Source organism: Pseudonaja textilis, chromosome 3, assembly GCF_049901715.1.
Source record: "Pseudonaja textilis isolate UNSWEBS1 chromosome 3, rPseTex1.2, whole genome shotgun sequence".
Classification (NCBI taxonomy): domain Eukaryota; kingdom Metazoa; phylum Chordata; class Lepidosauria; order Squamata; family Elapidae; genus Pseudonaja; species Pseudonaja textilis.
The window spans coordinates 4,924,256-4,936,925 of NC_141992.1; the positions used below are offsets into that span (position 1 = coordinate 4,924,256).

Sequence of the window (12,670 nt, forward strand, 5' to 3'; positions counted from 1 at the left end):
AAGCCTCTGCAGGTTTTGCTGGCCGAAAAATGGGCCCGTTTCATCACTTCCGGTATTTCCGGAAATACAGGAAGTGATGAAACGGGTCTATTTTTCGGCCTGCAAAGCCTGCAGAGGCTTCCCTCAAGCTTCTGGCAGGCCGAAAAAAAAAATCAGCTGGGAGGCATGCGCAGTGAGGTAAGTTTGCCTGGGCCTTGTGTGCCTGCACAAATGGCTCTGCGTGCCGCTTGTGGCACGAGTGTCATAGGTTTGCCATCATGGATATAGGGCTTACCGCCTGAGCAGGGGGTTGGACTAGAAGACCTCCAAGGTCCCTTCCAACTCTGTTATTCTCTTATTCTGAATGTCTTGCCTGCAGAAGTTGTGAGTGCTCCATCACTGGAGGTTTTAAGAAAAGATTGGATAATCACTTGTCTGGAATGGTATAGTCCAACTCACTGCTTAAGCAGGAAGTCCCATAACATTTTAGACAAACGGTTGTCCGATCTCTTCTTAAAATGTGCCATCATTCAGTTGCTAAGCCATGTTCAGCTTTGTAATCGCTTGGACCATAGCAAACCACCACCCCCTCATTGTCCTCCGCAGGGGTGGGATTCAAATTTTTAACAACAGGTTCTGTGGGCGTGACTTAGGTGGTGGACGTGGCTTGGTGGTCATGTTATTGGCTGGGTGTGGCCAACTCAATATCACTCACATTGAGGCACGCTTCTCCTTGCCTGGCCTTTCATGACCGTGGGGATGCTGCAACAGTTGTAAATGTGAAAAAATGGTCATAAGTCACTTTTTTCAGTGCCATTGTAACTTTGAATGGTCCCTCCACACAAGCAAACTACCAGCAAAGGAGGGGGGAAAAACTCCAGAGAAGTTCCTGAGACAGGAAGTCTAGTCTGTAATGTAATAAGGGTTAACGGAGAGGCAGTTTCTGTAAGCAATACCAGAATGTTTCCTTCCTGCCTTCCTTACAGGATTAGCCCAGTAATTTCTTCTAACAAGCGGTTCTCCAAACTGCTTAGAATGTTAACAGCCGGTTCTAGCGAATAGATGCGAACTGGTAGAATCCCACCCCTGGTCCTCCACCACTTCTTGGAGTTTCCCCAAATTCTCGTTCATTGCGTCGATGACCCAATCTAACCATCTCATCCTCTACTGTCCCTTTCTCTCCTTTTGCCTTCCAAATTTTCCAACATCGGGGTCTTTTCCAAGGAGTCTTTTCTTCTTGTTTGGTGGCCAAAATATTTGAGCTTCAGCTTCCTGATCTGTCCTAAAGAAAATCTTCATTTACCGTTTCTTGAATTACGGAAATTGTATCTTCAGCTCTCTTCGATGTCCACCTTGGTCCTTAGAAGAGTCAGGGAAATTTCTGAGTTTCTTTGTGATTTTATTTTTCTCAACTCTACTCCCAGCTGTGGAATTCAGTGACACAGGGTACATTATCCCAAAAGCACACGGCTGATTTACATAAAAATGCATTTGTTTAAAAGCCTAATTGTGGAATATGAATGTCTATTACACAGTGTGAAAACAGAAGTCTCGAAGCATTAGACAGCAAAATTGTACGCTTACCTGCAATTCAGCAGGAATTGGAAGGTTGAGTTTGTTCTTTGTATGCAATAAAGATGCCCAGAACAATTTTGTTATCTGGTAGCCACAGCGTCTTTTCCATTTGTGTGATAGTGTGTTGAAAAAACCTGGGAGATAAGAGAACATGGAATATAGGATAATAGACCCAAAGGTGCTTTTTCAAGAGGAAAAAGCGCTTTATGGTTTTTCTTTGAAGACGTTTCACTTCTCATCCAAGAAGCTTCACAGAGGGATACAATCAAGAGCAAGGGAGGTACTAATACCGCTCTATAAAACCTTAGTAAGACCACACCTAGAGTACTGCATGCAGTTTTGGTCACCACACTATAAAAAAGAGGTTGGGACTCTAGAAAGAGTGCAGAGAAGAGCAACAAAGATTATTTAGGGGACTGAAGGCTAAAAGTTACGATGAACAGTTGCAGACACTGGGCCTGGCTAGTCTAGGGAAGAGAAGGACCAGGGCAGATAGGATAGAAGTCTTCCAATATTTGAGGGGCTGCCACAGGGAGGAAGGGATCAAGCTATTTTCCAAAGCACCTGAAGACCAGACAAAGAATAATGGATGGAAACTGATCTAGGAGAGATTCAACCTAGAAATAAGGAGAAATTTCCTGACGGTGAGAATAATCAATGCATGGAACAGAATCGTTGGATTACTTGCTTTCTAGCTAATCTTTAGATCTTTGGCTCTGCTTAAAAGCAGAGCCGAACCTCCCTTAGGACTGAAGGTTCTGTTATTCAGTTGCAGACTGAGCTAGCCGATGGCAGAAACACAGACCTCTGAGTGAATCTGTGGTTCTGTGAGCAACTCAATCTGCCTGCCTGCTTTGCCTGCTTTGGGGTAAAAATTGCTTTTTTTAAAAAAAAAGTAAAAAATTTGATATTTACATACATGGTGTGTTGTGAGTTAATTTTGTGAATTTGCTTGCAAGCAAATTTTATGCAACAGACTCAGGTAGCCGATGGCAGAAAAATAGATCTCTGAATGAATCTGTGATTCTGTGAGCAACTCAATCTGCCTGCCTGCTTTGCCTGATTTGGGGTAAAAGTTGCTCTTTTGTATTAAAAAAAAATCCATATTTACATAAATATTTATAATATTTACATACAAGCCATGCCCAGCCAGTCACATGTCCACCAAGCCACACCCACAATTTAGGCCACACCCACAGAACCAGTTGTTAAGAAATTTGAATCCCACCCCTGCGTCTGTGTGTTTGTGTGTGTGTGTGTGTTTATGACAGAGAGGGAGGGAGAGAGAGAGGTTAGACCAAATAAATCTCTCTCTCTCTCTCTCTCTCTCTCTCTCTCTCTCTCTCTCTCTCTCTCTCTCTCTCTCAAATTTCTCCGTAGTTCTAGGTTGGATCTTTCTTGGATCATCTTTCCCCTGTTGCTTCTTATTCTGTCTTCAGGTGCTTTGACCATCTCTTCTTTGTAGAAGCTCCTTGGGTATTACCAAGGTTTGGAGCACCCACAAGCTGTGGAAGTCAAGCCATTCCATTGGTGGATTGCTCTCACTGTTAGAAAATTTCTCCTTAGTTCTAGGTTGTTTGTCTCTTGGTTAATTTCCATCCATTGTTTCTCGTCCTGCCTTTTGGGGCTTTGGAAAAGAGTTCGATCCCCTCTTCCCCCTCGTCTTCGTAGGAGCCCTTCAAATATTGGAAAAACTGCTACCATGTCTCCCTAGTCCTTCTTTTCATTAGAGTAGACATACCCAATTCCTGCAATTGTATGTTTTAGCCTCCAGCCCCCTAATCATCTTCGTTGCTCTTCTCCGCACGCTTTCCAGAGTCTCAACATCTTTTTTAGAGATTAGAACAATTAATCAGTGGAATAACTTGCCTCCAGAAGTTGTGGAGGCTCCAACACTGGAAGTTTTTAAGAAGAGATAGAACAACCATTTGTCTGAAATAGTATAGGGTGTCCTGCCTGAGCAGGGGGTTGGACTAGATGACCTCCAAGGTCCCTTCCAACTTTGTTGTTCTATTCTGTTCCGTTCCATTCCATATGTTCTATTCTATTCTATTCTTCTGTTCTGTTTCTGTTCTATTTTATTCTATTTTACCATTCTATTCTGTTTCTTATTCTATTCTAATTCTATTCTATTTTACTATTCTAATTCTTGTTCTATTCTAATTCTTATTCCATTCTTCGATTCTGTTCTGTGTCTGTTCTGTTCTACTCTACTCTTATTCTTTTCTATTTTACTATTCTATTCTAGTTCTTATTCTATTCTATTGTAAATTCTATTCTATTTTACCATTCCATTCTATTCCTTATTCTATTGCATTCTTATTCTATTCTAATTCTTATTCTATTCTTCAGTTCTGTTCTGTTGTTTCTGTTCTGTTCTGTTCTATTCTATTTTACTATTCTGGGTCTATTTCTATTCTTTTTTTATATTGTGGTGACCAGAATTGAATGCAGCATTGCAAGTGTGCTCTTAATAAGACATTCTAAGCGGTACTAACACTTCACGTGCAATGATTCTATCCTTCTATTGATGTAACCTAGGATTGCATTGGCTTTTTTGGCTGCCGCCGCAAACTGCTATCTCCTATTTAAGTGGTTGTTCACTAGGGCTCTAAGATCCTTCTCACAGTTACTGGCACTAAGCCAATAACTGTAAGATGGAATGCGTGTATCAAGTGTAACATAAAATCCACAACGCTTTTTGCTTTGGAAATTGTTTAATTGCAAGGAACGGTTGCATTTATGCTGCATTTTTTTTTTTGAAAAAAATTCTATTCCCAAAGCGCAAAAGGGAGCAAACATTCAGAAACATCAGGGACAGTTTTTAAGAACTAGCACTTTGCAAGAGATTTAGGTGCTAACAAGAAATTAATGTTGCAATGAAACATCCTTAAATTGTATTATATTATTTCAAGGAAGGAAGACTTTTTTTCTTTGAATTGAGCAGCTGGCGTCTTCTCTGGTCTGATGCAATTACAGTCATCTGTAAAAAAAAAAAAATACGGTGTTTTCGTTTTCCTTTAAAGTGCCATAAAATCAATTTTATGATCCAGTTTTTCTACCTTGGCAAGGTGCTCGAGGCAGACAGTTTGATGGCACTCCTTCACTATACCTATCAACAGAGAACAAAAATCTGGAAGTGGTTTTACAGTTACCATAACAGGAACTGGGGCGGGGGGGAGATTTAAACCAATTCTTCCCTTGTCGTTAGAGGTAGTCCTCGTCTTTATGACGGTAATTGATCTTGGAATGAAGAGTTGTACATTGTTGCAGTTGGAAGTCAAGGCATCCTTGTGACCAGATTCAAAGTTAAAACTATTTTTTTTTTGACAGCGGTTGTTTAAGCTCCGCAGTTGTTAAGCAAATGCGACGGCCATTAAGTGAATCCGATTCTCCCAACTGGTGTTTTGTTACTGAAAACCAGACTTAAGCACCGGGAAACGGGGGAAAACATTGCAAATCACGACCATGTGAACTGCAAATGGAATGGGACAACTCGCTGCAGGACAATTAGACCGTTCGATTTTAATTATTTAAAATAAATAATAAAAATATTTTAATGTTTGTCATTCTCATTGCATTCTCTCCCTCCTTTTGCACCCATTCTTTAATGATTCTATTCCACCATTTATTTGAGTGTAACTCTGGTCTCGCGGCGAGTTGGCCATGGTGAGCTGCTGTGGTGAGTTAGTCGTGATGAATTGGCTGTTGCTAGTTGAACATGGTGAGTTGGCTGCGGTGAGTTGACCATGGCTACTTGACCATGACCAGTTGGCCATGGGGACTTGTCCGTGGTGAGTTTTCCCATGGCTATTTGGTCGTGATCAGTTGGCTGTGGCGTGTTGGCCATGGGGACTTGGTGAGTTGATTGTAGTGAGTTGGCTATGATGAGTTGTCCCATGGCAAGTTGACCATGGTGAGTTGGTCAGAGCTAGTTGACCATAGCAAGTTGGTCATGGTGAGTTGCCCATGACTAGTTGACCATGGCAAGTTGATCATGGCTCGTTGGCATGGTGACTTGGCGAGTTGGTCGGGTGAGTTGGCTGTGATGAGTTGTCCCATGGCAATTTGTCACAGACCCAACTGCAGAGCTGAACTCATTGCCAAGTGCCCAAAATGCAACCATGTGCCTGTGTGTGTGCGTCTATACAGGCTAGACAATTCCAGAAACGGGTTGTAAGTGGCTCTGGAGATGCCTGTCTTAATTTTGAACAATCATTAAGCAACTGGTCATGAATCAATTGGTTAATTTTTCTCACTGTCAAGGAAGTTTCTCCTTAGTTCTAGGTTGCTTCTCTCCTTGATTAGTTTCCATCCGTTGCTTCTTGTCCTGCCTTCTGGGGCTTTGGGGAATAGCAACAGCACTTAGACTTATATACCACTTCACAGTGCTTTTACAGCCCTCTCTAAGTGATTTACAGAGTCAGCATATTGCCCCCAACAATCTGGCTCCTCATTTTACCCACCTCGGAAGATTGGAAGGCTGAGTCAACCTTGAGCTGGTGAAATTTGAACTACCAAATTGCTAGCAGCCGGCAGGCAGCAGAAGTAGCCTGCAGTACTGCACTCTGACCACTGTGCCACCACAGTTCAATAGGTTGACCACTTCTTATTTGTGGTGGCCCCTCAAACACTGAAATAGTGCTATCATGTCACCCTAGTCCTTCCCTTCATTAGACTAGACACACATACCAAATTCTGAAACCGTTCTTTGTTGCACTCTTTCCAGAGTCTCAACGTCTTTTTTACATCTTGGCGACCAAAACTGGATACCGTATTCTAAGGGTGGCCTTACCAAAGCATTATAAAGTGGTATATGTCAGAGTGTCTGCAGCTTGACTGCTATTATGGGACAATCCAGGAGCAAAACAGAGCACACAGAAACATTTAGACATTTAACAATGGTTACAATAGTTATATCCAGAAATATACGTGGTAAGCAATCAATTACAAGCAATCAATCTTCTCTACACGGAGAACTCTGCAATGAAGACAGGATACAAGGAGAGAGAGCATGCCCTCTAATGGCTGCCTTTATATAAACACCTCTTAAAGGGATAGAACCCATCCCTAGTCTTAAAGGGAAATAACCATGCTATGCCGATTCATTCTTATTGTACTAGCCTATATTGCATCAGCTTCACTGCTGGTTGGCTCTTAAATCCCAAGACCTTAACTGTATATAAAGTGGTTTGCATTCACAAAAGGCAAATGATTCTCTTCTCCAAAGGGGCACCATGAGTGGTTCCCTGTCTCCAGAAGAGAGGTCACCACTTCCTAGAGGAAACCCGGTTACAAAAGTGTCTCTTTTTTGTTTCAGTTGTTACAGGGCAGAATATACAGGTAACCCAACTTCCGGATACCATATCGGTGAAAGCTGGAGAGAACCTTACTCTAAGGTGTAGACTGACTGGAGGAAATTTACCTGGAGGCGTGCGGTGGTACAAAGGGTTGGACAGAAGCCAGCCCCCCATTTACAGCGATAAAGAAGGAGCTTCCAATCGGGTGGTCAGGGTCATCCCAGGATCCAGCACAGACTTCAGTATCAACATCCAAAATGTCCAGCCTGAAGATGCCGGGACCTACTATTGTGTGAAATTCAGAGCAGGGATCCAAGAGAGAGAGCTGGCTTCAGGGAAAGGCACTCTGGTCTCTGTAATTGGTAAGTGGCCCTCCGCATTTCATTTCAGGGTATGTGTTCTGACCCAGGTTTCCCAAAAGCACGAAGCCGACTCCTCGTTCCAATAAAACCCCCTTTATTTCGTTTACAGCGAATTCCTCTCCAGCAAAGTCCCGGCAAACCGTCTTCCAAGAGAGTTCACAACTACAGACCTTTATCAGGCTTGGAGAGTTGCCAGGCCAATAACTACCAAATGCCAAACTGTAGCAGACAGTACTTGGCAAGTAGTCAGACACACATCTTCACCTTAATGAACTGAACGAATTGTCTCCTGCAAAGCCCCACTCCCCTTTTGCTCCTCTTTATTCCCTCTGGGAGGAGCCATTCACCGTCCACCTGTGGCTTTGCTCCCAAGTCAACCCTTGTTCCTTAGCTGTTCCCTTCTTCGGGCAGCTCTGTGCATGCAGACACTGGGAACAGGCTCCAGCTGTTCTTCTTCCTCACTGATCTCCGACTCCAAAGGCAGCTGATAACTGTTGGACAGCCCTGGCCCCGTCTCTGCCTCCGATGCAGAGCCTTCGTCAGAGCCTTCCCCAGACTCTAGGACTGGCCTATGCTTCTCCCCAACCTCCTCACTGTCCGAGTCTGCCGCCAGCTCCACTGACCACTGGTGGGCCACAACAGGATGGAGGGAGGTGTTCCCAGTCAACCATGAGACACATGGGAGTAATCCCCATGTTGAAAGTTGAGTCTCTCCAGCCAAAAATCATCTCGTGGCCTCTTGTATTGTCTGTGAGGAACATCAACTGATGTCTCTCTCTCTCTCTACTTTCTCCTTCAGCCAAGCCATCCCACCCTGTGGTTCTTGGCCCCACACGAAGAATCACGGCGGGATCTCGGGCCTCCTTCAATTGCTCCACAGGGGGATTCTCCCCACAAGAGATCACGGTCAGCTGGTTGAAGGATGGGAAAAAAATACTGGGTGCCCAAACCAACATCCTGAATTCTGATGAAAAGCAGAGCATCTCTTACCGAGCAGAGAGCACGGTAGAAATACCACTGGAGGAAGGCGACGTGAAGTCTCATCTGACCTGCCAGATCCAACACAGATCATTGGATGGTCCTCTACAGCAGACCTTCACACTTGGGGATATCTTAAGAGGTAGGTGAACTGTAGGTTGCAGAGAGAGATGACACCCTGACACCTGCCTTGCCGGCCCATTTCTTCTGCAGCCGGCAAGGCTGGCAAGGCTTTCCTGAAGGCCTCTGGAGCAGATAACAAAGCTCTGGATCAATCCAGAGCTGTTATCGGCTGCAGAGGCCTTCAGGAAAGCCTTGCCAGCCACAGAAGAAAAGATTCCTGAAGGACTCTGACGGCGAAAAGGAGGCCAGGGGGCGATGCACGCAAGTGAGGTTGGTCAGTGGATGACATCCCCTGAAAATAAGACCTGGTGCCTTTTTTGTGGCAAAATATATATATATATAAGACAGGGTTTTATTTTGGGGGAAATGGTACTTATTCGTTTTAATAAACCTTCCTTATATAGTTAATCATTCTTTCTTGCTTTTAAGTTTCGAACTTCTGTTTCTATTAGTTAGCCATTGACAAAACAAATCCCATGTTAGAAGGTTTTCAGTTTATTCCTTCTCCTTAATTTTGAATGCTAGTCTATCCATTTCTGCACATTCTGATTTTTTTAATAACATTTTCATCTGTAGGGATCTCTTTATTTTTTCCACTGTTGTGCAAATTCTAATTCTAGCTGCAGTTAACACATGTAAAACTAGATCTGTGTTCCCTTTATTGTATTTTTTTTTTCTGGTAGGAAATATTTCTGGTTTTATGTTGCTTTACTGTTTTTTTCTAATCATATGTGTATTTTTGTCCCCATATTTTTTTTGCCTTTGGGTATACGATAGTACAAACCCAGGGGTCTGATTACATTTCCGACATTTAGCAGACATGTTTAAAAGATGTTTAAATCTTTGCCAGTCTAGGAACCAGGAGTTCAACGTTCTTTTGACTGATCTCTTTGGCTTTCTTTGCTCAGTTCCTCCCAAAGTACGTCTTGAGATCAACCCACCTTCCCCCGTCCAGCTGAATGCCTCGGTGATGGTCAGCTGCAACGCAGAAAGCTTTTATCCAAAAGAGGCGAAAGTGGAGTTGTTTGCCAAGGATGCCCAAGCCAGAAAAGGAAAGGTTGGCATGAAGACCACGAATCCCGACGGGACCTTTTCCCTCAAGAGCAACCTTGAGATGTTGGCCACCGAAGACAGGAATTTCTCCATGTTCCTTTGCCAGGTCCAGCATGATTCCCAGTCTCCAGTCAACGAAACCACCACGCTCTTGATCAAGCAATCTGAAGACAACAGACATCTGGGCAGTGGTCCAGGAAGTAAGTGTGGGCTTTGAGGTTGCTTCTTCGGAGGTTTTGTTACACATCTACCTTGTTTCCTTGTTTCATTCTGTCATGTATCCTTTGGTCGTTCTTCATTTGAGGACAACATGGCCCTCCAGATTCTTCCCAAATATTTGAGTGAAGGGCCTGTTGTTCCAAGATTCAGCCCAGGGACCAGGTGGAGAAGTTCTAGAACTAGAGCAGGTTGGCCCAGCTGTGTTGTGGCTCGCTGGCGGCTAGTGGAGCTTGGCAGCAAGAGTCGGACAGTGAGGAGGTTGGGGAGGAACATGAGCCAGTCCTGGAGGCTGAGGAAGGCTTGGACGAGGGCTCTGCTTCAGAGGCAGAGATGGGGTCAGGGCAGTCTGGCAGTTATCAGCTGCCTTTGGAGTCGGAGATCAGCGGGGAAGAAGAGCAGCTGGAGCCTGTTCCCAGTGTGCGCATGCGCCGAGCTGCCAGAAGAAGGGAACAGCTAAGGAACAAGGGCCGACTCAGGAGTAAAGCCACAGGTGAACGGTGAATGGCCCCTCCCATAGGGATTAAAAGAGGAGCAGAAGGGGAGGGGGCTTTTTCAGGAAACAATTCATGCGTTGCAGCAGTGTGAAGATCTGTCTGTGCATCCCAAAGACTCTGTGCTGAGTCCTTCCTTGTCAGCACTGCGTTTGGAAATATTTACTTGGTAGCTCTCCAGGCTAGATAAGTTCTATGCTCCCAATTGTACCCTTTGAAAGACTGTTTGCCAGGCCTTTGGCTGAAAATGAATGTGTGAAATTCACCTTCATTTAATAAAAGGGGTTTTCCTGGGATAAAGAGTCTGCTTAGGGCTTTTGGGGGAAGCCTAGGTCAGAATAAGCTGAGTGTAGAGAACTTCAGAGATGACCTTGAAGAAACGATGTGACAACTCTTAGTAAAACAGAAAGAAAGCGGTAGTTAGAGGGGGTTCTCCTTATACTCTCCGGAAAATAACAGGGAGGGAGCAGAAACATTCTCTGATGGTGGCCTTGATGGTCTACCAGCTCAAGAGGTAGACACTACGAGTAATATAGGACTGGGCTTTGTTGAGAGAGCTCATTTTAACCCATAAATCTCATCATGGTTGGAGATGCTACAGATCAGGGTCTTCTACAACCTTGGGAACTTTAAGGCTTGTGGACTTCCAACTCCCAGAATTCCACTGTCAGGGTTCTGACGGATACCCTAATGAAACCATGAGCCCCAGCCAAGTTTCAAAAGAAATCCAGTTATTTATTAGGAGCAACATGTCAGCACGTACCCAAATGAAGTCAGCTCTGCCTCATGTAATTTATGGGCCACTTATGACCCTGTTTCCACCCTCCCCCTCCAGGGTGTATCGTAAATCACATTCTCCAACAGAGCAGCACTTTCATGGGCTATAGCGATCACGGCTCTCCGGTTGGTCCAGGTAGCCTGGGATACAGCCTTGAAGAAGGTATGCGTGGAATGTGCTTCTGGTTGTGGCTGCAGTGCTGCTCCATCAGTTTTTTCCCCCTCCTGCCTATGGCAACTCGAGAGCAGGCCAGGAATGCTTTACAAGTTGACACCTGCAGCCAGCCAACATTGCAAGCTCTGTTGCCTCCTTGCCCTCTGGAAAGCAGCCCCCTCCCTCCTCGGAATCCAGACTACATTCCACCACATTAGAGAAGGTTTTTATTCCACTGAAGGTCGTTGATGCTTTCTCTTGGTTTTTATTTTGTGAGGTGCCCAGAACCGTGATGGACTGGGACAATCAATATATATACTGTATATGTTTTCTGAGGTTCTCGCGGGTATTTGTATGTGGATCTTTGGTGGACCTCCAGCCAATCAGAACACGGCCAATCCCCCACCCAATCAGAACACAGCCAAAACCCCAACCAATGAGAACACACCCCCACCCAATCAGAATACAGCCAAGCCCCCACCCAATCAAGTCAAACCCCACTAGCAGTTAAAAGGAAGAAGCAGCTGCAAGCTCACATTACTCTGAGAAGCACAGAGCCGAAGACACAAGCCTGAAGATGATGAATGAGACTTCATCGAAACGTTGCCTAGATACTTCCAATCTTACGCGGGAGAAAACCCGAATAACCAAAGATCCATATACTGTATATATTTCAACAAACACATTTAGTAAATCAATGGTCAAAGGATCATTCAAGGAAGCCGCTCTAACCCATGCAATCTTTCTGCAGATGGCAAAACCATAGTAATCATTGCGGTGATGGTGTGTGCACTCCTGGTTGTGTTGGTGATTGCAGTTATCTACCTCATCCAAGCAAGACACAGCAAAGGTAAACATCCGTGTTCAGTTCTCTTTGTGGCTTGAGGGCCTGTTCTGAAAGTTGGCCATCCTGTGATCATCACCTTGGAGACTGATGCAGGGGTGGGCTTCAAAAAATTTAGCAACCGCTTCTCTGTGCGGTTGCTGGGTGGGCGTGGCCTAGTCGGCCTCCTGCACCGTGGCTGGGGGAGCTGTTTTCACCCTCCCCGGGCTCCAGAGGCTTTCTTTGAGCCTCCAGGCAGGCGAAAATGGCCTCCCCGGGCTCTGGAGGCTGGAAATGGCCCCGTTTCTGGCCTTTGGGAACTTTCAGGAGGCCCGTTTTTCAGCCTCCCAAGGCTCCAGAGGCTTTCCTTGAGCCTCCAGGAAGGCAAAAATGCCCCCCGCTGGCTCCGGAGGCTCCCCGGAGGCCAGAAACAGGCCCGTTTACGGCCTTCCAGAACCTCCAGGAGGCCCATTTCCTCCTTCCATGGGCTTCGGAGGCTTTCTGGAGGCCAGAAAGAGGCCCGTTTACGGCCTTCCGAAGCCTCTGAGGGGCTCATTTTTCGCCCTCCCCAAGCCTCCGCATGGACCCTGCGCTTACCTGGGATCCCAAAGTGTCCATGTGGTGACTCCTGGGAGAGTGGGCAGGGCCAGCCAGTCATTGCAACTACCAGTTTGTCAAACCAGATGTAAAATTGACATCCAGTTCGCCCAAATCGGTGCAAACCGGTAGCAGCCCACCCCTGGATTGATGATGTTTTAAAGGTATCTACATCCATTGTGAGGACGGGGTCTTTGTGTGGGACAGGGTCTTAGTAAGACCACACCTAGAGTCCTGCG

The 12,670-nt window shown here is 45.2% G+C and overlaps 1 protein-coding gene across 2 annotated transcripts in view; it reads left to right on the plus strand.

Moving 5' to 3' along the window:
- LOC113434267 (tyrosine-protein phosphatase non-receptor type substrate 1) overlaps positions 1-12,670 on the plus strand; it is a 168,845-nt gene that overhangs the window by 125,527 nt on the left and 30,648 nt on the right. For both annotated transcript variants that reach the window (XM_026697335.2, XM_087928854.1), the window contains exons 3-6: positions 6,875-7,216; positions 8,016-8,336; positions 9,226-9,570; positions 11,763-11,861. In XM_026697335.2, coding sequence (XP_026553120.2) covers positions 6,875-7,216; positions 8,016-8,336; positions 9,226-9,570; positions 11,763-11,861 — 1,107 coding nt within the window. The remainder of the gene's footprint in view (positions 1-6,874; positions 7,217-8,015; positions 8,337-9,225; positions 9,571-11,762; positions 11,862-12,670) is intronic.